Raw genomic sequence first — 27,382 nt, 5'->3', positions numbered from 1 at the left:
CTTGTAGGCTGACCCAGCACAGGTGCGGAGTGAGTCATAGTCCATGAGGGCGCGGCTCCAGCTTTCGCGCCAAACTCCCCATCGGGGTGGAGTTTTCTCGTTGGCGCCAATCCTGGCCAACAATTAGCAAACTGCAAAGTTGCAAGACTTTCTGCAGCATGCCCACGCGGTGTCCCGGGAACGCGGGAACCGCCATCTTGGTAAGTATTGTCCTTTTTCCCATTGAAGGTAGCGTCTGGCTGTTTGTTAATTGGGGTATAACAAAGTCCATTTCGTTCCTCCCATCGGATCACACTGTCATGCTCATTATTCTCAGGGGTATCATCCCGAGAACAAAAACATGATAAACACGGCGCAGCCACGGCTTTCACGCCATTCCAGAGCAAACACACAAGAGTCTCTCCTGTAGCTTGTTCTTCGTCCACGCACAGTTCATATGCGTGTTCTTCCTCTGACCGCAATCCTGGACCTTCTGCTCTGTGCAGATCCTCCATTCTTGTGGTTCTCTCTCCCCGTCATCCTGGACCTTCTACTCTATGCAGATCCTCCATTCTGACAGGTCTCTCTTGATCGTTGAACACCGATTTCCTGTACGTGGAGCTCCACTCTGCGGGGCAGCTACCACATCCGTACAATAAACATGCCTTGTGCACCACCTTGTGTACCTAATGTAGATCTGACTCGTGTTTGCACTACCTCAGGCTAGGCTCACTCTTTCTGTGTCTACTGTAACACGTTCCTCCAGTCTGTGCTCCTTGGTAAGTGATCTGGAATGGAGACTAGAGTACTCTGGCTCTTCCATGCAGTACTTTGGGCGTCGACCTACTTTTGGCTAGCCTAGTGCGCACCCTTCCAGAATTCCTGCCCTAAGTTACCAGTTTACCCCTTCAGGCGTCCCCCGCTAGCGCTACCTCAAGGCGACTAGAACAGCAATAGCCCCCGGCTCCAGACTCACTAACCCCTATCGGATCCCAAGGCGTCTTGGCGGCATGCAGCTCCAGCATCTCCCTGACTACCCCTGGCTCCGTCCCACGCAGCACAAAGTGGCAGCAGACACTCTCTCTGTTTCCTAATGTGTGCCTAGCAAAAGCCTGTCCTGTTAACAGGTATGTCAGCAGCGCCTCCAATTGTAACGGGTGGACCCCCCTTGTATGACCCACCCAATCTCACATTGGCCCGTGTGGTCTAACCGGTCCCCATTACAAGGTCGTGTGTGGTGGTGCACCTGCAAGTAACAGGACTCCTGAGTCTCCCGCTTGGTGTTATAAGAGGATATCATCAGGACAGGTATCTGAGGTAGTGGGTACGAGTTCAACTTACTTCACGTGCAGCGCCTCCACCTCATCAGGGTCTATGCTTCCGCAGGGAGATGGTCCTGGTGAGGAACTCCTTCTCGGTGGTGACTGCCACTGTTAAATAATCTCACACTCACACAGTGGGGGTTTCTTTGAACAAGGCATCTTTATTATAGACTTGGATGTAGCAGACTGCCCTATGCAGCTGCCGGCTCTAGCCGCACATCTTTCCGTGCTGTCCCTTTGCCAGGTACGCCCTCCCTTATTGAAGTGGGATTCCCTTTCTCCTAGGGAGATCACCACTGTGCCAGGTCCCTGGACACAGTGTGGCTTAGACAGACTTGATTGGTCACTCTGCTACCGCTAGTTACAGCACTAGGGTCACAAAAGTATTCCTCCAATCCCTTATGCAGGAAGATACATTCTACCAGATGCTTCTCTGCCAACCTTGCCACCACACTAACTGACAGTGTTGTGCCCTTTATACCTCAGGGGGCAGGCGCATCTCTGAGGTCACTATCCAGGGACTCAGAGCATACAGCCACTCCCTTCCTTACACAGGGCACCACACCAGGGTGTGAGGAAAAACCTCCATAACTACTGTTGGCATGCCTGTACTTACCAGGACTTACTGCCAACAGGGAAGATGTATGCAGTCATTATTATGCATGGCTACAATTGTAACATCGCCGGAAGAAGAGATCAGTGTATCTCGAAAGCTCGCACAAATAAAAGCATTTCGTTAGCCACAGAACGGTATCATCTATTTATTTTTTGATTATATATATATAAAATATATATATACACACATACACACACACACACACACACACACACACACACACACACACACACACACACACACACACACACACACACACACACACACACACACACACACACACACACACACACACACACACACACGGTGGGTGAAAAAGGCAACAAAAAACCTCCACCGTTAGCATATAGCCAATAAATAATATCACTTGTGAGCACATTCACATGTCTTAGACAGGTCTGTATATACAGACACAGAGAGAGTTAAAAATACATTTTATGGAATTAAAAAGGCTATTAATAACCTATGTTAGCCATTATTATTATTAACATAGAATAAAAAGTTTCCCAATTGCTTATGAAGTGTGTCATATACCCATTCATAAATCTTTAGTTTTCTCCATTGAAAAGATTTTCCAAATGTTACTGCACCAAATTTCTATTGAAGGGATTATCAAGATCTTCCAGTAAAATGTCATTCATTTTGGCAGCTAAAGTAAAAAAACAAACAAAAAGAAAAACAAACATAATACACTGATTTCTAATTGCAGCTCTTCATTGTTTAACCAGTGGGGAAAAAAAATTCTGCTCTTAATACTTCCACTCCAATTGTTTGTATTTAGGTTAATCATGACTTCGAAGAATAGTACAATTAAGAAGCTATTCATAGAAATCGCATTACCACTGAAAACAGTGTGCAGGTTAACCCACATAGCCACTAAAAGAGGGGTGTTTAACTCTCTGAATAATCACATTATTTGTAGAATAATGCTTTCTAGAATTTGTAATAGAAATAACCAGTCATTTACTTCCACTCCTGGTGTAAGTGTCATTCACCATCAGTGGTATCCATGGGCATGTTTACCCATTCACTATCACAGGGGTGGCCAACTCCAGTCCTCAAGGGCCACCAACAGGTCAGCTTTTAAGGATTTCCTTGCTTCAGCATGGGTGTCCCAATCAGTCGTTGACAGTTGACTGAGCCACTGATTGAGCCACCTGTGCTGAAGCAGGGACATCCTTAAAACCTGACCCGTTGGTGCCTCCTGAGGACTGGAGTTGGTCACTCCTGCACTATGAGAAATCCTGCAGTGCACTTTGTTGCAATTATCCAATTAGCCCTTACAAGGTTCTCAACTTTTCAGTACTAAATGTAGGTGAAGCTCAATTCACAATTCCACCATTTTACAGTACTAAGATTATGCCCTTCATTACTATTTGTTTGCTAGGGATAAGGAAGTACTAATTTGTACTGAAACTTGTGGTTGTAATTGGTTAATAATCTCTGTTCCCAGTGTCTTTATATGCTCCAGTTCAGGGGTGCGCAAACTTTTTCAGCTACGGCCCCCCCCCCCCCCTGCTGCCCTCAGTGTTTGCGCCCCTTACCTCCGGTCCCTGCGTCATTTGCCGCCGCGTTGTCATAGCGACGCGTCAGCAGCCGTCTGAATCTCGGTAAGTAATAGGTTGCAGAGGCCGCACGCGATCCCCCAGCATTTCATTTAAATGCCGTGGGGAAGAGCGCGGGGCCTCTGCAACCACTGCTCCCCCCTACAATAATCTTGCAACATTTACAACTTTCATTGGTTTAGTCAGTGAGCTAATTGACACTTTTACTTGTCTCATACTCTTATCAATAAACCTATGAATTGTGGCTGTCCGTACTGAGTCGCTTTTAGTACTGGATTAATTAACCCAGTCACTGATCATGGATTAATGACCAGTCTGTGTTTTTATATAGGGGACCAAGCACCTTAACATCAATAGTACTAAGATTAGCCTTTGAACTTGTAATTTCTGTATATAGACACAGCTGACTGAACCTTACTGTTTTGTTTAAGTGCACTAGAATAACATTACAGTTGCAACGAACTGTATACCAGGGGTGTGCAAACTGGGGGGCTTGAGATTTTCCGCGGGGGGGGGGGGAGGGGTGGACGTGGCGGTTACAGAAGCCCCGCACTCTTCCCCAAGGTATTTAAATTAAATGCCAGGTGACTGCTCAAGACTAATGTAAATTCCCTTACCCTGGCTTTGGGTGACGCGGCATCATATGCCGCCATTGGGTCACGTGACATAAAATGACCTAGCGGCGTTATTTGACGCCGGAGCCAATGTAAGGTGGGTTGCGAACAGGAGGGGAGAGCAGAGCAGTCGGGGGGGGCGCAGACTGAAAGGTTTGCACACCCCTGCTCTATACAAAAAGGAATTTTAGCCATATCGGTTCCTTATAAATGTAAAAAAAGGAAATAATAGGTAGTATGATACCTTTTTGTGGGACCAGGAAAGTTAACCTTGTAGTGCAAGCTTTTGAACCTCACAGAGTTCTTCTTCAGATATGGATTACATTCAATTTGTACACAGCTCGTAAACTGTTATTTCCTTTTGCAATTTATATAATACTTCAGAAACATCATTAAAACCTACAGTTTCAGAACATTGTGTTTTTCTTTTGCCAATTTTCTTACAGATACAGAATCTAATTCTAGGATTTACATACAAGGCGAATTACATAATGCTGTATGTACAGTAGATTGCTTGTTCCTTTAACACTGACATGAAATCGACTTTAAAAATATTATTACTACAGTTTGATCTGTTTGTATAGTAATCCTTTAAAACTTTTCAATCTATCATTTTGGGGTCTAAATGCTAAGTACGGCATAGGGCTATTTTGGAGCAAAATTATTTGATGCAGCACGGAAATATCATTATATAGGTTAGCAAAATGTATTTCCACAGTACGGATTATTATAAAAAAATATTGCATTCATCGTTTATATTTACCAACACTAGTTATAGATGAAAGAAAACACACACAATTGTGTTTTAATTTAAATTGTATCAAGCAGGTACTGCAATTGGTTTGTACTATTTTTTTTTTAACACTAAAATGTTGACACAGTAAAAATGAGAATATGATATTAGTAGGTATATAGGCATCGACGGGAGAGCCAGAAGTTGGACACAACTTCTGTGACCTGCTGTGCAGCTGCACCCTTCTCCTAAACCCAGCTGGGCCTGTGCTCCCTTTCGACTCTGGCCCCACTAAACCCTACGCCCCACACCCCCACTCAACAATCCTTCAGCACCTCCCCCCCCTTCCATTTTACTGTATACAGTGTCACCCCACCTTGCAAATTTGGACGTCTGGCAAGAAAGAAGCCATTACTCAAAAATACTAATTTAAATCACGTATGAAGTTTGCGAAAAAGCATATAGATGATAATGCTGACGTGGCAAACGTTTTGTAGTCAGATTGACATTTTTGGTCCAAATTCGAAACGTTACATCTGGCGCAAGCCAAACCCTGCACATCACCCAGTCAACACCATCCCAAGTGTCAAACATGGTGGTGGCAACATTATGTTATGGGAAGCGTCTCTTCAGCAGGGACTGGGATGCTTGTCAGGATAGAGGGGAGAATGGATGGTGCAAAGTTGTCATGATTCTCTCCTGCAGTACTCCTTGTAGGAGCGCACAGAGGAGTCAAGTTCAGGCCCAGAACTGGTAAGAACTAGAACGATCCATGAGGCCAGCTGCCATCTTAGTTTGGGTATAAAACCCCACCCAGTCTGTTAGATCTTGGTTTGCCAGACTTTCTGTTTACAGGTCAGGAGTCAGGTTACTCTTTTTCCCTAGCACTGCGACTTTCCCTGTTCCTTTTGATCAGACTTACAGTTCTATTGTTCTTCAGGTACCTTCTTGTTTGTTGTCTTGTATTCCGTTTGCACTATTTTCCCCCTGTTTATTATTTGTCCCCTGCTACTTTTGCTCTTTGCATGTAGCACTGCAATTCTTGCAGCTAACCTTGGTTTGTCCTGTTGTTTCCCTTAGCATTAATTGCTCCCTGTCTTTGTTTGTTCCCTTAGCTACCATACCATTTTGCATGTAGCGCTGCATATTTTGCATTCTCCTTTTTGTTTTCCCAGTTTTTTTTTTCATTTTAGTGTAATAATTAACCATGTCATCATTTACTTATTTAAGTCTCCTGTCTTGTGGGTTTCCATGCTACATCCGAGGGTTCCATACATCCTGATAGATCTTCAAGTCCAAGTTATCAGTCCCTTTTGAGAACATGGATCCCACCATAATCTTACGAGCCAAAACCTTGCAAAACATGCAGGGAGAATTTTCTAAAATCTTGCAAAACCTGCAGGGAGATTTGTCAGTGTAAAGAGTAGTTATAACGGGGTTAACTGCTAGAATGGATAGTTTACAGGCTCAGGTAACTCATTTACTCGATAGAGAGGGTGCCACAGGCTGTTCCTAGTTCCCCCAGTTTTATTCCGCAGCGGTCTCCAGGCCCTCGTGGCCAGTAGGGGACCACACATTACGCATTATTTTCCCCATGCAATACCTTTAGCATCAGTAGAATGGTATTTTGGGGGTCCCAACAAATATCAGATATTTTTTACCCAATGTCAACTTAATTTTCAGGCAGTCCTAAGTCTTTTCCGGACTACCAATCAAAGGTAGTGCTTATTATATGCTATTTGGAAGGGGATGTAGCCGCATGGGCTATCCCGTTAGTGAATTTAGACAGCCCACTGCTATACAACCTAGATCAATTTAAATCAGAATTTCAGTAAATATTTGATAGACAAACTATGGTATGATCAGCGGTTAACTAGGTCCTTGAGCTTTGGCAGGGCAACAAAAAGATTTTTTCGGATCTTACCCAATTCAATCGTCTAGTGCTAGAATCCGCTTGGCCTGAAGATACAAGGGCTACCCTGTTTTATAGAGGTCTCAGAAATTAGATTAAAGACATTTTGGCCCAGGTTGTTCTGAGACCCGCTACCTACTCAGGGTTAGTGTACTTAATTATTCAATTGGAACACCGTTTTACAGAAAGTAGGGGAGAATGAATGAGGAAGGACTCCAGAAGTATTTATGAACTCCTACTGTAGATTCAGTCCAACATGAAAACAATGTTGGTCAAATAAGCGAACCTTCATCCGAACCCATGCAAATAGGGGGAACCCGGGAATCACTTTCGAAGGAGGAAAGGATAACAAGGTCGAAAAAAAGATTTATGTTTCTATTGTGTGAAGCTAGGGCATTTTGTGCGGCTATGTCCCAGGATACCCAAGAATTTACACCAGAGCATTAAGAAACCATAAACTTTTTTTTTTTGCTTACACACTACAGGTGGCCGTTGCACACTTGAACCTTCGAGCCATTATACAGTGTAAACCATGACCCCATTGACGTTTCCGTTCTCATCTATTCTGGAGTGACTGGAAACATTTTTTTTTTACTTCTGCTTCACTAAAAGGTTGGGAATACCAAGGCATCACAAGAAACAGGAAAAAATGGTCAGAGCAGTTGATGGGTCAGTTCTTACCTAAGGTACTTTGAAGTGGCATACTCCTCCTTTGAAATTGACCTGCAGTAATGGACATTCAGAAATCCTACAGTTAGATCTCATTGATGTGCCACACTTCTTTGTTATCCTAAGAATGTCGTGGTTGATGGAACATAATCCAACTATTGACTGGGAGGTAGGTTCCATGAAGTTGTCGTCCACGTTTTGCAGAGATCAGTGTTTCGCAAAACACTGTTGAATCAAGCTGTCTATCTTTGCTCTGGAGTTTCGGAGATGTGCCTTCGACTTACTACAAGAGATTCATTTTCTCTTTACAAACTCAAGGTGACCTAATCACATTTCTTGGGTTCAAATATCACCTCTATGCTGATGATACACAAATTTATTTTCAACCCCTGACCTAACACCTGCTGTACAGACCAAAGTTTCTGAATGTCTCTCTGCTATATCATCCAGGATGGCCCTCCACTGGCTTAAACTTAACATGTCAAAAACAGCTCCTCATAATTCTTCCCAAACCTGGCCCTACTTCCTCCTTCCACATTACTGTTGGAAGTACTATCATTCACCCAGCACAAGCACACTGCCTATGTGTCACACTCAACTCCTCTCTCACATTCAAAAGGTAGCTAAAACCTGTTGTTTTTTCCTCTGTAGTACTACAAAGATACGCCCTTTCCTCTGTTGTTCGACTGCTAAAACTCTGACACAGACCCTCATTCTCTCCTGTCTCGATTACTGTACCCTCTTGCATTCCAGCCTTCCTGCCTCTCAGCTGTCTCCCCTACAATCTATCCTAAACGCTGCTGCAAGAATCACTCTACTCTTTCCTAAATCTGTGTCAGCGTCTCCCCTGCTGAAATCCCTCTCCTGGCTTCCTATCAAATCCCATATCACGCACTCAATTCTCTTCCTCACTTTTAAAGCTTTACACTCTTCTGCTCCTCCTTACATCTCAGCCCTAATTTCTCGCTATACATCATCCCGACTCTTGCGTTCCGCTCAAGGATGTCTTCTCTCTACCCCTTTTGTATCCAAAGCCTTCTCCTGTCTTAAACCTTTCTCACTGACTACCCCACACCTCTGGAATGTCCTTCCCCTCAATATCCGACTAGCACCCTCTCAATCCACCTTTAAGACACACCTGCTTAAGCAAGCATATGAGTAGTTCCATGGCTGATACTTTACGCCTCATACATAAACCTTGGCCCTTTGCAGGCGCACTTACCAGAACGCCCTTCTACTGTCTCTGTACATTCTTCCTACCTACCAATTAGATTGTAAACTCTTCGGAGCAGGGACTCCTTTTCCTAAATGTTACTCTTATGTCTGAAACACTTCTTCCCATTATGTATTATTTGTTATTTATATGATTGTCACGTTTATTAAGGCTGTGAAGCGCTATGAACATTAATAGCGCTATATAAATAAACACATGCATGCATACATCAAGGTTTTAAAGGCGTTGTCGATCAAATGGAAGCCAAATCCCTACCCCCTCCTTGCTCTTTTGATTGCCAGATTGATGTAGAACCCGGCGATAATATCCCTTGCAGCAGAATTTATACACAGATGGAGAAATCGTGCATAAGTCACATTGAAGGGCAAGAGTCCAAAGAGAGCGATATGGAAGGGAAAAACATTGGGTAGCTTGGTTCTTCAGGGCGTTTTGATTTAACTGAAGACGAAATTGATGAAGAGGATGGAAATAGTGATTTTTTTCAGATACTGATCCAAGACCTTTTTATCTGCACAGTTTCTGCTCGGACAACGAAGATGAAAACATTGAAATAAAGAAAGAGATGCCTTTAAAGCCATACTGGAATTGAAGGACGGGAATGAGTGTGTACCGTGCCCTTTGAATGGTTCTGGAAACTTATTCTAACTTCCCAGTGGACTCTGATGTAGAAATAAATTATTTTGGTAGAATCATTGCTATAGCTGAAGACATTAAGAACATACAGTACGAAATAATTTCTTGAAATCTCAAAACTGGGAGATGGCAACAAAGACTGAACCCAATCGAACATTTATGCCGAGACTTGAAGATTGTAGTCCATTGACGATCCCAAGAAACCTATCGGAACTGGATCAATTTTCCTGTGAAGAATTGGCAAAAATGTCACCACCCTACAATGCAAAGCTAGTAGAGACCAATCCAAAAAGACTCCCAGCAGTAATTGCTGCAAAAGATGTTTCTACCAAGTACTGACTTACTGATCTGAATACTTATGCAACAAGTAAATTTCATTTTATACCTTTCCTTTGCTGACATTTAAGCTCATCCTCATATAACAATGTTCAGTTTAACAATGACCGCTTTGTAGCTTAGAATAAAAAGTTTGTTTTAAAAACTGTGCATATATTATTTGGAATTCAACAAAACTTGACTATAGGAGACGAGTGCAGAGATATAACCTGGGAGGCCTATATTGGGGAAAGTAAACCTTGGCTTTTATTCAGCCAGTGGCTTCAAACAATACAGCTTTAAGGCAGCATACAAATAAATAAAACAGGACTTTGCCTTTGTAAGGACTGACTCACACTTCCCAGTCTGCAGGGCTGGGAAGCTAGGCCTCTTGCCAATCTCTGACCCAAAAGTCCAAAGATGTACCTGGTAATAGGGTACTCTCTTCCGCAGTCCAGACGGTTGGTGTTCCAGGGGTGATGCCTCTGACAGGTTACAGTGTCCACTGGGTCTTGGAATAGTGGGTCTGGTTCCCTGGGATCTCTCTCTGACAGCACCCACTTCCTTAGTGCTAGATAGATCCCCTTCCAGTTAAGCATGAGACTTTTTCAACTTACACTGGCGACACACTTTATTCGAGCTTGGCTAGTCCCACGAATTCGGGTATACCCGGGTGTATTGAGGTTTGTGACTGTTTTCTGCCCGAGTGCATTGAGGTATTTTCCAGGCAGGGATTGAAGCATTTTATTCCCGCTGGCTGCAATACTGCACAGTATATATATATATACTGCATTACAATTCATGAATTTATGCCATCTGGTAGACACGCGAAGCATTGCAGCCTATTAAATCCTAATCATTATCATTTAACAGATCAGCCGCCCGTCAGCCAGGCATGAACCCAGGCTAGGAAGGCAAACGCAACGGGGCTTGTCAGAGGTGAGGAGCGGCGCATTCCAGGTATCTGCCAGGTACATACTGGGTATTTGCTCGAATAAAGTGTGTCGGTGCAGTACTGATGAGCCAGGTGGAGACTGGATAATTGTCTGTAGCTGCAATTACCCAGCTCCCTGCTGGATTCATCAGCAGATACAGGCTTTCTATTGGGAGCCCTATTTAGACAGGGGTTAAGGCGCGGTCACGGTGACATTATTGGTAAGGGGTGGATACTTTTGCAAACCACTGCATATGAGATTTTATTTATTAGTTGCTTATTTGGATGGGAGCGGTTTTTATATTATAGATGTGATTTTGCTTATTTATTTATTTCTATTATATTAAGTGTTTTGGTCTTCGGCTATGAGTAAGTCTATCAATTCACTTTTACACAGCATAGTCTTTTTGGGGTGGTTATTGTAAGTTAAAAGTGAAAACTATCACTAAAGTCTGAAGACTGTTCCTTTGCGTCTATCATGGCAGTTTTGATGCTCCAGTGAGAAGATCTGTAAACTTTGCTGAAAGGTGTATTGTGATTTTTTTTTTTTAACATATCTTTGATTTATTCCATTCTCTAGCAAATAGATAAGTTATGCATTGCAAAGCAACAAAGGGCGTCCACAAGGTGAACTGGCTCACATCTAAAGGGTTAACTTACAAAGTTCATCCTGAATAGGTTTAATTCTTTCAAAACCATTATCTATCTTTGCCACAATAGCACTTTTTATGCACCACTTCCTAACCAGTTTTCACCTGATGTAATTTGAAGCAACAGCTCTATTTCTATTGTAATGTTTGTGTTAATGTTCTCTTAGGAGCCCCAGGCCGAGCAGCTATGCCAACCCCGGGAAACACTGCAGCTTTCCGAGCTGCCCTATGGACAAATATGGAGAAACTAATGGACCAAATTTATGCTGCTTGTGTTCAGGTATGGCTGAGCCTGTGCCTTTATTCCCAGAGTGAATCTAAAATATATATTAAGACAAACTTCTAAAATATAAATCTGTATTCCAGGTGCAGCACCTTCAGAAAGTGTTGACAAAGAAGAGAGACCCTGTGTCCCACGTTTGTTTTATTGATGAAATAGGAAAGGTGAGCATGTCTGACTTAATATAGAAAACTATTCTTTGGGAACAACTGATTAAATGGTATTGTAAGATTATGTACATATAATTTTTGTATTCACCAATTTACATTTACAATCCTTTTATAAGAGGATTGGACCAGATTTAGAGCTTTGGCACATGTGTATAGTAGTTGAAGGCATGTTTTGTGCAAGTACAATGCCACATTAAATTAGCAGATCCCCCTCCTTTGTTTTCTTTTTGACCCCCCTCGCTCCCCCTACCTCCCCCGTTTGTCTACCATATATAAGATGCAAGAGGTTTCGGGAGCTGAACCACGTTCATTTCAGCTTCGGGTACCTCCTGGTTCCTGAGCGCTCCTGCTTGAAATCTACTCCTGACTCCTTTTCCTCATGTGATTCCTATCATGTCCATATTTTCTGAGTCTAACACCAACACATTCTAGTTAAATTCTGTATTTCTATGTAATACTGGGACTAGAAAAACCCGCACTGCACTAAAATGGACTGATGACGTGGAGTTAGTTTGTCCAAAAATAACAAACCTGGTGATGGACTCCATTTCTTTCTCTCCGTGTCTTGTGGCGTGCTGCCCAAACAGCCTTCAATATGATCAAAGAATAACAGAGAAAGATGCAGCGCTAGAACTGCTTCACAAAGCAGTTACTGCATTTATTAGCTTTAATGCTGACCACACAGCATACACAATGCTTCACGGGGAGCCACCCACCCTTCATCAGCTGTGTGACAAAGGGTGGGTCACCCCACCCCCGAAAAAAAAGTGTGTTCTGTGTGGTCAGCATTAAGCAAAAAAAAAAACGGAGTAACTGCTGTGTGAAGCTTTTCGAGTGCTGCATCTACTTTTGTTATTTCTTGATTATGGTGTAGTTAGGTTGGCAATACTGTATGCTGCTGACATACTTTATGTAACAGGGTAGGTATGTCACGGTAACTTATGACAAGATATAACATACACCAAATACCTGGGTTGAACTGAACGAGGCTTAGATATAATAAAGTATATTTATTCCTTAAATAGGTGAACACAGCAAAATAGTACAAATAACAGGCAAGAAGATAACACTTACTTAGGGTTGGGGGATGAGAATTATCAGATAGCAATTCTCCAGCAATCAGGTAACAATCAAGATGGTATTAGAAGACAAAGACTGTAGGGTTGCCAACAGTTTATATACCTTTGTAACCCTATTCTTAACATTGAATACAGACTATTAGAGAACAATTATCTGTATCCAATCTCTAACGTGGGAACACAGTTTAACCCATGCCCACCAGCTAGTTAGCCCATGGGCACTGGGACTCTGAAGGTCTCATTTCTGTAGCCCCACATTTAAATCAGGGACGCCGGCCAGTCTACCAAATGGAATATCTGGCAGGATCTTCTTCGTTTGTAAGTGTAAGATGTAACACTTACAAACCACTCCAGTTTGATGCTTCTCCGCCCTCAGGTAAACAGTGAGAGTGATGGATTCTTTTGATCAGCACTTAGTTCCTAGTCATTGGGTCGCCCCTCTGACCATCTGCTTCCCTTTGTGTAAAGGGATCTGCGCGGGTTTTCATCTCCGCTTTGGAATACAATATTAAAGTTAAAACACCAACATATTAAAATATCCGGTTCTGTTGGGTCCAGCGGGTCCAAACTTCCCAGATCTCAATGCCGGGACTGGGACACCATATGGTCCAAGTTTCAGCCCGCTGCGACCTTCAGAACCGGAGATACACAAATACTACTTAAACCGTTTCCTATTTTAATACAAAATTCTCCGCTGTAAATTAAATCACAGTTTTTCACTAAATCCCCATTGAAAACAACGGGCTAAGCCGCCATAGACTTTCAATGGTAAACCGCCGCCATTGGCGGCTATGGGAATCCGCCGCCATAGACTCTCAACGGGGCATCGCCGCCATTGAAGCCTATGGGGTTTCTCCGCCATAGCCGGTCAATGGAAACCGGCCGCCATTGAAGTCTATGGGGAAAAACTCCCGAACCTTTAAGGTGGTCCATACTCCGTCGGGTTGGTCAGAAAGGGTCAAGGATGGTTCTGCAGCCATGCCGTAGCAGTGACTACCCCAAACCCTGGCCCTCTGGACCCTCCAGAACCGGAGATATGGGCTTATGATTTTCCAGGTTTCGGACTTAGCCGTTTTCTCGTGCTGCTTCTGCCGCCGCCATTGGAACCTATGGCGCGACCCGCTCTGCCAGCACGACCTTTTCCGGGGGTCCTGGATTCGGGGACCCGGTGGTGGTCGAGTGAGGGGAGGCCTAGGGACTAGGGGCAAAAAGAATTTTATTTCTGGGTGCCCTAGAACCTAAGATTCCCACGCCACTTAACGTTGAACTTGACTAATCAGTGATCAAAGCTCTTTTTCAGACATTGTGTCTGCTTTGTGGTTTTGCGGTTTGGACGGCTGCCAACTCGTTCCTGGAAAGCGCCGTCGAGGAATCTCCATTGAAGTCAATGAGCCCATTGACTTACAATGGGAAACCGCCGCTCCTCCTCTCGGACGCCACCTGCTGGTCTTCGAGGGAAACAGGTCCAAAACAGCTAGTTCCGCCATTCAAATTAATGGAGCTTCAATGGCGGCCTATGGGACCCTGCAAAATGGTGCCTGAAAAGGCGGGAAAATTAAACAAAGGGCTATAATCACTATACAACTATTAACCCTTGCCCTCCCGAATGGATCCCAGTGTGTGTGTGGTGCAGACACTGACATTATAATAAAACATGGGAACAGGGGAACATACATTTTCATGATATAACAAGGTGTAAACCACATTCCTGGACCGCAGTCCAGTTAACCCCTTGTCTCCCTGGTGAGGTCAGGGGGTGGCCATATGGGGTGCAACCCCTTTAATACCGGGCCAATCCCCCTCTCCCTCTACAATGTATATTCTGACTTTCTTTCTACATCCTGTTATGTAAGTCCTGTTAGCTGCAGGCTATAAGGGGTTAATTCTATGGGTTTGTGCCCTCACCCATGCTCCTTTATGATGGACAGGAGTAAGGTGGTGACTCATGGCCTGTGTAAGCCTTTCAGGAATAGGTATAGACGATGAGCCTGCCCCTTCTATCCTAATAAGGGGACTACCACATTTAGTATTAGTCCTGCTTCTGCTCCGGAAGAGAGAGGAGTCATGTTCCTGCTCTGGAAGAGAGAGAAAGCAGAGTGCTGTCAGTCTCTCCTATGGCAGAATGAGCGTGCTTGCCCTCAGTCTTTGGACTGAGGGAGCATCAGACTCAGCGCCAGTGTTGCCCTATACTACCAGGGGCAAAGCACCATCCAGAGGTATGGAGCCTCTGAGACCTTGCATCGCTGTGAGAAGATCTGCAGTGTATGCCATACAATAAAGATCCTGTTCAGAATATACCCCTGTCTGAGTATCAGTCCTTAGGCAGGAGGAGAAAGATTGCAATAGTGGCTAACCTCTGAACTCCTTGGAGCCTACTACTGCTGGAGGTGCTATGCACCTGTGAGAAGAACTATGAGAGAAGACTCTAAGCCTGTCCTGATCTCCATATCATCGCAGATCAGCTCAGCTCAACTCTCCTGAACCTACAGATATACCTCAGCACCACACGGTAGCAAAAGAGTGAATCTCCCAGAGGGGGGGGGGGGGGGGGAAGGGGGGACAATGTGCTACATTTAGAACAGGGGTGGTCAACTTTAGTCCTCAAGGGCCACCAACAGGTCAGGTTTTCAAATGATCCCTGCTTCAGCACAGGTGGCTCAACCAGTGGCTCCATCGTAGGCCACCCCTGCTTTAGAATGTTAGTACTAAATTATGTCACATGCTATCCTTGCACTGAGCATTGCTTGCATGATCTTTACATGCCTAATGCTGCCTCTACTGTATATGAAAAAATTAAGGTCAGCCATAGGGCAACTGTCAGTGATTACATTCAGTTTTGTCTATAAATTATACGAAAGGAGATTCAAAGTTAATGGGCATGACATGAAGAAAATGTAAAGAGCAAGCTTATATATTGTGGGACGCCTGAACCAGATATTGTTGTTGGACAAAAAAGTAGCAATAACAACCGTCCTTTATGACATAAGTAATCTTCGTGCATTTTAAATGCTTTTTTTGTTGGCCATTTGAGGCCCAAATGCCCCTGCTAAGTAGACAATAATTTGTCAGATGTTTTGCAATTGTGCAGGCATAATTGGTTACATAAATGAAATGCTAATGAACACACCTGCAATTATATATCTCGTTTTTCTGTTCGCATCCTATTTTTACATGTGAACAACTAACGTGTATAAAATGTATATGTTGAATGTCTATGACCTCGAAATGAAATGTAAAATTATGCAAGATGCAAATTGTGCTTTTCATGCTTGAAGTGCCTGTTTGTGATGCGTCTTTACTGTGATAAAGCAATTGTAAAAGTAGACTGTAATGAACTGGAATGTTCATCTACAGATAAGTTAGCACTTTTTTTTTAAATTATGTGAGTATCTTTGTATTTAAGTAAATATTAACTAATGTAAATATTTGGCAAATACAACTCTTCCCCTTCTGCACAAATAAGTGTGCAGTTATTTTCTTTCCTTTGTGTGCCAGAGAACATATTTTGAGTATGTAGGTGTGCTGATCAGTACACACCATTATCTATACAAAAATATTACTTCCCATCCGCCTGGCTACCCTATTCCTGCCTTTTGTACGTGTGTCATTGAGTTAGACTTTCTTGTTATCTAGCCAGCTACCGTAGATTTTATTTGTGTTCTGATTAATGGACTGAAGGGGGGAATTCCATCTGCTAAAAAAAATAATAATTAAAAAAAAAAAAATATATATATATATATATATATATATATATATATATATGTTGCATAAAAGATGTGTAAATGTTCATACTGTATAAGCATGTAAAGCAATACTGTACTGTAGTTAATAGAAGCGAGTGGCACCCATACTAGTAATTGCCTGAAATTGTATTATGTAATTGTTTCCTTCACTACTAAATATATGTTCACACACACACACACACACACACACACACACACACACACACACACACACACACACACACACACACACACACACACACACACACACACACACACACACACACACACACACACACACACACACACACACACACACACACACGTAAATAATTCTTAGCACTAGAAGATCAACAGAAGGTCAACCAAAGTGGCTGTGAATAGGATCTGGGAATACTTAATTATACCTGGTTATCTATTGATTTGTTTATTATGGTGAAGTGTTCTTAAAGGACATACATTTTAAAGACTGGCATACATCTGCAACAGTGTTCAATATTAGAGTAGTAGGCGTTTTGGGCTACCAGGGAGCCTTATCCCAACTTTCTAGACTCATTATTGGCACGAGGCGTGAACAATCTCTGATCACTTTACGTGCATTTACAGTACATGTGCATTTTATTGAAAATATGTGCATATCCAATTAGAATCTTGTATGTGTTTTATTGGATTTCTTTTGGACAGCATTTTAAAAGGCATTGTACTGTATACTGCCCAGAAATTCACTAGCCAGGAGCATCTGTCTGGAAATGGCCAAAGAGCAATTTGCCATACATGCTACCCACTCATATTGTAGGAAATGTATTTGAAAGATTAAAATAAAAATGTGATATTTTGAACTGTAGACGGGGGTATAAAAAAAACCCCCCACATTTAAACCTATATAACCAGTTACCAGAAACTATCCATGCATATGTGAGTTTGATGAGAACAACTTCATTATTCTACTGCTCATCCAGTAGCAGGCGTTTTAATCACTCATCGCATTTACATTTTATTCTTTGTATTTTTTACTTTCCCTTGTATATTACCTAAGATGCTGTAGAAGCCAGAAAAGCTGAGTGACCTTGCAAGATGTCTCATAGTTGTGTTAGTAGATGGGAGTGAACCAGTCCCTGATAGTGTGCACTTAAGCTCCGACCTGGAGTCAGAAGAATATCAAATTCCTTCTATTAAAAAAAAAAAAAAAACAAGTCATGCAGGACCTACTAATTGAAATGGAGATACAAAAACATATATCACAAATCAAAACAGAAGTGTTGATGCTGGGGGAAAGGACAGACAGACTAGAGCACAGAATGGAGGGAACCATACAGATACAACACATAAATGATCAGGAAATTCAACATGTACATTTTGAGCTAAAGGGACTAAACAAAATATAAGACAACACTTAGAAATGGGCTACAATGGAAAATCTTAGAATCAGAACTATTCATGTAACTATTAAGCCCCATGATTTGAAGAATTAAAGAGACATTTTACAAACTTGGTAACCAATTTCAAAGAAGACCATAATACCTTGCAGAGGGTACATGCCATAGAGCACGAAGTCCAAGATTGCAAGAGTCTCTCACCCAGAGAGATGTAATAACCAGAGTTCACTATTTCTTTGGCGCTGACCGAGAAATCTGATTGCTATTACTGGAGTCAGGAAAGAATGTATTTTTATCCCTTTGAGACATACTTGGCAAATGTTTCACTGGGGGTTTTCTGTTTGCCTTCCTCTGGATCAATACAAATAGAAATAGAAATATAACGTGTATCCTAGCCGATTACATTTTAAAATAGGTTGAACATGATTGACATGTCTTTGTTACAACCTTGTCTTCTATGTAACTATTACTGCTGTTTGTGCTACAAGAGACCATGAAGAAGATTTTTTTGGCTCATTTTATGACATCCAGTTGGGTTATTTTAACAGTGTTCTAATTAATAAATTGGATATAACTTCACCTATGTCTGTAAAACCTAGCAGAAGTCATCAACTCCGTACAATGCAGACTCAATAAAGCTCAGACGGAGTCTTCTCTTTGTACATTGACATGATTTTTATTCACCTATCTCTCTGTATACAGGTGCTTTCTGCAAACATTGATTCTATTCTGCTCAATATCTTTAGCTCTCTCGCATGACAGTCGGGTTGGCGGCTTAATAAATCTGTTTTAGTGATTCCTGAAATATACAATGCGTAAGTACATTAAATCTCTGAATATTATTATTTATTTATTTTTAAACATCTGATATCCCTGTTTGGACTATTTGAGAAGCTTATACATCAGTTTTGAAAGGGAAAAGATAATCAGTCTGGCCTCCCTTAGAAAGGAGCTGAGACAGCACAGCTTTTACTTCTGACCTTCCGGAATGTTAAATGGAGCACAGACATTTCCATCTCCCTTCCTGCATAAGAAAATGATCAAGACCGTGAATTAAGAAAAAGCAGAAGGAGCACACCGAAGTTGGTTAAATATATAATTAAACAATTAAACAAGCATAATATCTTCACTTGCAATTGGCTAAGTAAAAAGTTGTATACAGCAGAATAGGTTGTTAGAATGGCGGAATTCCACTGGAGCGTTTTGAAGACACTGCCCACCTCGCCACACCACCTACATAAACCTGAACTGGGGGATCGGATCTGCAAGTTGCTCAAACGCGTTTCACACCAACATGCTTCATCAGAGGGAAATTTGTTAAACCTCCTACTGTCAGAAAAAGGATAAATTGCTCTAAGATGGCTAAACCAACGGTTTTATAAAAAATAAAGTAAATCAGAACTCCCTCTCCTGTAATAAAAATTGAAGTAGAAAAATAGTCCCAAATAGCCCTTAAATTAGACTAAAATCTTACCATTGCCGCTTCCTATGACCCTAATGTGATTAGTGCTCTATAAAATCTGACTAAGGCCAACTCAGCATCTTATAATACTATAAAACTTAATGAGATATAGATTAGACCATGTTTTTTTGCCAAAACCATCACCTGGGGCTATTAAACTGTTTAACAATGAAGTCAGCAAACAAGTATTTCTATATAAGAATTTAAATCGCTAGGAACCCCCTCCAAATTCCACCTAATTATTCTTACCTTTTCAGGAACCTCTTGCATACTGTAGGTCAATTCTTCTTTGCTCTTTATTATATCCATGACCACAATACTATCCTATCTTTATTAGGTTTACATTGTTTTGTAAGATTAAGTTATTGGTGTGATATTAGGCATTATTAGTTGGTGAAACAATGCACTTCCATGCCATAAATGCCAAAGAAAGCACTAAATCTTTGTTTCTTGGTATTCAGCTGATCAGTTGATAGAATCCTTGAAAAACTTGAACATCTTCTGATCTTTATTCCAATCATATTTGTCACCATTAAATGTTATCTTAGTTTATAGAACTCTACTTTTTGTTTATGTTTTAAAAACATACATTTTAGTGGAAGTCAAATCTTGTTCCTACATCAACAGGGAACCAACGTCTATGTAATCTTGTCGTTTCAGCTTTCTTTGAGCCTAATGTACCGTCAGTACACATACAGTATTAATCTCTTCAGTGTACGTACGTCTTTCGTTTAATTTTCAAAGCTAGAAAAAGCAATAACATAAAATTTGGAATAGCATTTAATGCTATAAACGCTGTACACATGGTCACTCAACCCAAAATAATGCAGTCATGTATCTAGAAACTGATATAGGTTTGATTTGGTGATGGTCCATACAACAAACCTCTTGAGACTAAAAGGAACATGCTTTAAACAATTACAAAGCATTATGGGAATGTGTGACTCTATTATATGCCGGTATGTTGGCTATTTATTCGTGAGGAACTGAAGCTTTAAATAACGTAAGCTTTTATAAATGTGCTATCTTGGGTCTGGTAACATTTGGAATGTGAGTACTGTATAAGGTTTTCAAAAACGTAGTCAACCAATTCACTTAATTATTAGGAAGTTCATAGAAACCAATTATACAAAAGTGACATTGGAAGATGTTGGGAAGAAATGTAATGATTTATGTTACTTTATTTTACTGAAGAAATACATTGGGATCTATATCTTGATGCTTTATATACTGTATGCAAAGTTCCATAAAAAATATTTACAGAGTAGGGAATTACTGAATAGATTACTTAAGTATTTCATGTTTTATTTAAGGTCTGCTTTCAATACATGCTGTGTGCTTTGCTGGATAGGTGATCCGAATAAATGGATATTCTACGTTGTACTCGTATAAAAAGACTCAAACTAATGACATAAGGATTGTTTGGCCCATTAACTCCTCTTTTGCTTACGCAAGCTTTTACTTACATTTTTATCTGTGTTTATTTTGTGCCTGTCCCGAGCACACACTTTGCTCTCACCACTTCTGCTGGGAAGATACTGTATTTCATGTATCTTAAAAATGTTTAGGAAATAAACCCTGGAATGGAAGCATTAAAAAGGAATTGACCTGTATATGCACATCTCTCATCACAAACACGTGGTACATAGTCTTGGTGGAGCCATTGTCTCATAAAATAGAGAATAGGATTTAATGACATTAGTCTAGTTCTCCACCGAGAGGAAGCGGGCACCATTTTATACAGTAGCTTAATGCTCTTGTCCCTACATGTACATGACCAGATATCTCCATAGTGCTACTGCATGAAAGTTGGAAAAAGGTTCATTATAGAAAACGTTTTGAAAAGCTACAAAGAAATATGTACTTCAGAACGGCAAATGTTTTTATTTCAGATTTACTCAGTGATAGAAGTGGCTTGAAGTTATAACTGGGGGGAGCTCATGCACAGTGTTTTCTAAGATGACCACCTTATCTGTTAACTCCATACACAGGAGGCACAAAAATCAGAATGCATTAAACCCCACACTATTGTGCAAAGAACTATATACTGTATGTGAATGGAAGACGGCCTTTTATACCCATGACGGCCACTACAAATACTTGGTCATGCCTTTCGGGTTATGCAATGCACCAGCTGTATTTCAAAATGTATCAATGAGATTTTAAGGGATCTACTCGATTGATTTATCCATGGTATATCTGGACGATATCCTTTTTTTTCCCCAGTTCTTTGTATGAACATCGGGCACATATTAGACAGGTTCTCTAAAGACTTCGGAATCACTCCCTTTTTGCCAAGCTTGAGAAGTGTCAGTTTGAACAGAAGATGATGTCCTTTCTCGGATACTTCATCTCCTCCCTTGGATTTGAGATGGATCGTGCAAAAGTATCAACAGTGCTGGATTGACCCCTACAGATAGGCCTCAAGCCAACTCAACGATTTCTTGGGTTTGCCAACTACTGTACGACCAACGTTTCATCAGGAACTTCTCCAAGGTAGTTGCGCCCATTACGGCTCATACTAAGAAAGGGGCAAATCCCAAGATATGGCCCTCTGAGGCTCTTCTGGCTTTCGTGAAACTCAAGTCCGCCTTTTCTTCCGACTTGTATTGATCCATCCAGATCCTACGAAACCCTTCGTACTGGACGTGGACGCCTCTGATTTGGCAGCAACAGCCATTCTTTCTCAAAGGTAGGATTTTCATGGGAAACTCCTATCCCTGTGCCTTCTTTTCAAATACATTTTCTGCCGCAGAAAGAAATTATGATGTTGGAAATAGGGAACTACTAGCTATGAAAGGGCTCTAGAAGAATGGAGACATTTACATGAGGGGACAACTTCTCCCATCACAATCCTGACGGACTACAAGAACCTCGAATACATTGAAAGAGCAAAGAGACTCGGGGCACGTCAGGCGAGGTGGGCTCTCTTCTTCACTCGGTTCAACTTTGTGATCTCTTATCGTCCAGGATTTAAGAATGTCAAAGCAGACACGCTATCCAAACAATTCTCTCCAGACGATGCCAAGGAGATAGAGCAGAGGGGCCCATCATTCCATTTTCTCAGATCATCTCTATGTTTCATCTTCACTTCTGCAACAGATTTCACAGACTCAGGCAGAGGATCCCAGGCCAACATACACTCGTTCGTCCAAACTATTTATCCCTACCCAATTTCGAAGTGAGGTGTTGCAATGGGATCATAACTCCAAAACGGCTTGTCACCCAGGAGTTGGGAAGATGTGATTTCCTTGAATGGATCTTTTGGTGGCCAGAAATCCGCGAAGACGTGAAGGAGATTTTCGCAGCCTGCCTTGTATGCGCCCAGACTAAGGTGCCGAGGACGTTACCCTGCGGGTTGCTCAAGCCCTTGCCAGTCCCCACCTGCCCGTGGACCCACTTTTCCATGGATATTATTGTGGAGCTGCCTCCCTCCAGGGGTATGACTACTATACTGGTAGTAGTTGATCGATTCACACAACAAGCCCATTTTGTTCTTCTCAGGAAGCTATCCACAGCCTCTGAACTATCGGCGATCTTTATTAAGGAGATATTCCACCTTCATGGAGTTGCGACGGATATATTCTCAGACCACGGGTCCTAATTCTTGCCAGATGGAAAGCCTTCTGCTAAAGAATGGGTATCTCCCTGCATTTCTCTTCCTCCTATCATCCCCAGTCCAATTCCTCCGTTGTTTTGTGTCCGAACTACAGAATGACTGGGTTGACCTACTCCTGTGGGCTGAGTTTTCTCACAATTCCATGAAACATGATTCAACATTGGAATCACCGTTCTTCTGTGCCTATGTGTACCATCCTGCTGCCCTTCCCCCTTCCAGAGTTCCTGCAGTGGACGACAAAATCCAAGAACTCCAATTACTCAGGAAGAGGATCCAGGCCAATCTGGTCAAAGCCGCCCACCAGCAAAAGATCCAGGCGGTAAACGCCGACGACCACCTCCCCCGTTTCAATTAGGAGATCAGTTTTGGTTGGCTACAAGGAATATCCGGCTGAAACTGCGCTCCTCCAAATTCGTTCTTAAATTCATTAGACCTTACAAGATCCTGAAACAGGTAAACCAGGTGGCGTTTAAATTGGAACCCCCGGCTAGTTTGAAGATACCTCCTGTGTTCCATGTCTCCCTCCTCCAAAAGTTCATCCAGAACACTTTATTTATTTTTGCAGGTAAATTTACGAGGCCTAAAAAGTAAATGCATAAAATTATGAAAGTACAAAAAAGCGCATTGAACAAAATAGGGAGTATCAAGGTAAATTTGGAGCAAAATGAATGCAAATAGTTTTATTTTGATGTTACGTCTCTTTACATCAATGTATCAAGGTCTTTGCTCCAGGTTTTGTGCTGTATGCATTAGCTTTAGATTTTGGGAGTGTCAGTAGAATTCCATGACGCACATGTTCCAATACGATGTATCAAGTTCTGCATCTCTTTGTGTCTTTTTTTGATATCTTATATTTATGTTAAAATATTCACCATGTATATAGGAATGGTCCAAGATGACCACTAAAGAAATCCCATAGATATGCACTCAACTAAATTATAATATAGAGTAGTTAGAATTGTTATGCAAACCATATGGGTCACCAGGAGGTTAAAAACACAAAACAAAAAATTATTTATTTAATACTATGCAAATATAAACTTATCTATTTGAATACACCTAAATTATTTATAATTATTATCTATTTATATATAAAATCATCTAAAACGTTATCCACAAAGAGCAGCTGCGGAGCAGGTCAAACAGAACACAAAAGGGTATTTTTCAAATTACTTATCTGTGATCAACATAAGTATAAGTATCGCGGCCTCATTAGTAATCATGGGCCCACAGATATACAGTTTAAGTATTGTAGGTCTATATGTGTTCACCACAAATGATCAGGTGCCCGTATGTGTGGGCTTCAATAAGCCTGTATATAACCAGTTCCACTCATACAGTTGACAGGTATTCACCATGTCTGAGATGGCATAAACTTCTGTAGCTAACAAGTTGTGTCAGAAATTCTTATCTTACGTTTGACACACGCAGAAAATGGACCAATGCGTTGTAACAAACAAATAAACACACGTTCTAATGTTGGTACTTAACCCCTCTTAGTTTTGCAGATTTTCATTTGTGAAAACTGAAGCAAAAGAAGTATTTTCTTTTCCAAACAAAAAAAAAAAAATCACACGCAAAAAATATGTTTGCGTCCTCTGTTTGTGATGCTGTGTCATTGCTTTGTATTACAGCAGACTCCAGAAAACATAATTACCAGAGCTGGTTCTATTTGAATCATTGTGTTAAGTGGAAATTTGGTGCACACAAAATAAAAAAAAATGGCTACGTGAAATACTTTTTCAATAAATAGTATCCAATATTCTTGAATCCTAAATATTATGACAATATTTTGTCTAAAGAGTGTTCTTTAGTTACATGTTTTGCCCCAAATATGCCAAGCGTGCCACTTCCATGTAACCTCCAAAAGATGTTATATATTAAAAATACATTATTTTTTTTTATCATGAGCTGGACTTCCCCTGCTTCTCTTATTTGTATGGGACATTTATTTGGGAATGCTCCTGTGCTGTATTTTTTTGTCTTTTTTGTTTGCATAGGTTTTGGAGAGGGGAGCTATGCATATTACATCAACGGCCCAGCATAGCAAAAAAGGAGCAGCGTATTGCCCTGTGGCAAAAACACCACAAACCAATTCATTACAATGTTAATCCAGACCCTGTTAATGAGCTTTATCCTAGATGAACAAGAGGGAGAGTGCGGATCAAAGGATAATCACATGCAGTCTCATCTTTTTGCTGTTAAGGATTATATCACACAATATGTCCTGTGGTGTTGATCTCTGATTAGATTTCCATCATAGTTACAGTAATTCTACCTTTAGCCTGGTCAGTAATCACTGTGCTATAGTAAGGAAATGTACTGTGCCTCATGACAGCACACCGCAATCCTTTTTAACTGGACCACAGAGCTTTGTAATCGAAGAATTTTAATTGGTTAGAGTTTAGCTTTGATATAAGAGCAGAAAGGGATGGAACCATTCTAAAATACAAAGTTTGTTTTTTTGGAGGGGGTGGGAGGAGGTTGGACTTATAAATAAAGCCGTGAATGTTGAAATACAAACAAATAAATGGTACAATATCTAGTCAACGGCGATGGGTTTTTTATTTTTCTCCTTTCGAATATTTTCATTTTTAAAGCCCGATGCTTTATTCAGGCGACATGAACAGTTTAAATATTAAGTGTACGAGAGGTAAAAATGGATGTCTCCTTGTACTGTCCAGTATAGTTGTCATAGTAACCTTGGATGCAAAAGATTAAGAAAACAATGAACTTTAACAGAAAAAAATATATATGTTTTGTTTAAAAGAGCAGGAAATGTTCAGGGGGAAAAGTTAGCATTATATGAGTTAAACGTATATATGGTTCTGGAGCTGCTTTAAGACTTCATAGAATTACATTATAATCAGTGGCTCTTTTCCAAACCTTTGTTTTTTCCCTGTTAAAAAAAATTGACAGTACATTATGAAGCAGTAGAAAGCAGGGTGTTATATTTTCTTTACCTGTTCTTTCGGGGGATATTTTAAACATGGGGGAGTGGGGGAAATAAGGAAAAGCATGCAGAATGGACTTCAGTACCATCTTTTACTACTCCGGTGCCTATTTCTTTACCAGTTGCAAATCTTCCCACCTTTTAAAAATTAAGATCTACAAGATAAAAATAAAACCAGGTGTCACAGGATATGGGGAGGAAAATAATGTGTGTTTTTCCCATTTACAGAAACAGCTTTCGGCATTTAATTATTATAAAAGCCCTGGTTTCCCGATTTTCACAGACCTGTAGAAAAAAAAATACCACCAGCAGATCAGGAATGACTGATTACAGAATTAAAGTTTGTTTTCATTGTAGTAGTACTGGTTATATTTTTAGAGCCAACCCATCTGAGGGGGTTATTCATTAACCCTTTAAACGCTGGAGGGGCCGCAGCCACCAAAGTGCAACGGCCACTCCAACACTTTGCGTTCACTGACGGCTCTTCGAGAGCGATCCCATGATTGCGACGTCACTGATGACAAGAACGGAAGAGTCCTCTCATGTCCTTAAAATGGCCAGATAGCTCCTATAGGAACGCAGAACGGTATCTCCTCTAGAAAATGACCAAATAGCATATGACGTAGCTACTTCATCATGGGCCTAAACTAACCTTATTAGCTTCTCTAAGGAGGCAAGTAGGAATTTAGATCAGGGTAATCCAGTTGATGTGGTCTACTTAGATTTTTCAAATGTTTCTGACAGGGTGCCACATAATAGGTTAGTGTACAAACTAAAGGATGTGAATCTCTGTGATGTCCAGCACCACGTCTTGAATAAAGATTGATTTTATCTTCACTTTGGCGGAGTTTCTATTCATGCAGTGACCGCCGATAACTCTTCTATTCTACAAACTAAAGGAGATTGGTATGGGTGAACATTTTTGTACCTGGATTGAAAACTGGTTGGTTGAAGGATAGACCGCAGTGTGTTGTAATAAATAGAACCTTCTCAGGTTGGGCTAAAGTTGTACGTAGAGCACCTCAAGGATCGGTACTGGGACTTACTTTTTAACTATAGAGCGCAAAGTCTCAATTTTTGCTGATGATACTTATGTAAGGTATTAAAATCTGAGCAAGATGTAATTTCTCTACTGTAGGACTTGGATAAACTGGAAACTTGGGCAGGTGAGGTTTAATACTGATCAATGTAAGGTTATGTATTTAGGAAGCAAGAATAAACAAGCTACATACAAACTAAATGGAACAAAATTAGGTCAATCCTTGAAGGATTTATGAGTGCTTAAAGACAGCTGGTTTAGCAATAGTGCTCAATGTCAGGCAATAGCTTCAAAGCAAATACGATATTATCTTTCATAAAATGATGTACGGATGGAAGGGAAGGTTGCATAATTTTGACATTGTGTAAATTCTTAGTAAGACCACACCTTACTGCACCGACACACTTTATTCGAGCAAATACCCAGTATGTACCAGGCAGATACCTGGAATGCGCCGCTCCTCACCTCTGACAAGCCCCGTTGCGTTTGCCTTCCCAGCCTGGGTT

General features: G+C 41.2%; 1 protein-coding gene across 1 annotated transcript in view; it reads left to right on the top strand.

Moving 5' to 3' along the window:
- The window catches only part of COG5 (component of oligomeric golgi complex 5), a 457,324-nt gene that overhangs the window by 298,427 nt on the left and 131,515 nt on the right, over window positions 1–27,382 (top strand). The window contains exons 9-10 of the mRNA XM_075599712.1: window positions 11,344–11,456; window positions 11,543–11,620. Of these exons, the coding sequence (XP_075455827.1) occupies window positions 11,344–11,456; window positions 11,543–11,620 (191 nt within the window). The remainder of the gene's footprint in view (window positions 1–11,343; window positions 11,457–11,542; window positions 11,621–27,382) is intronic.

Source organism: Ascaphus truei, chromosome 5 (assembly GCF_040206685.1).
Source record: "Ascaphus truei isolate aAscTru1 chromosome 5, aAscTru1.hap1, whole genome shotgun sequence".
Lineage (NCBI taxonomy): Eukaryota > Metazoa > Chordata > Amphibia > Anura > Ascaphidae > Ascaphus > Ascaphus truei.
This window is presented reverse-complemented; position numbering and strand designations above follow the sequence as displayed.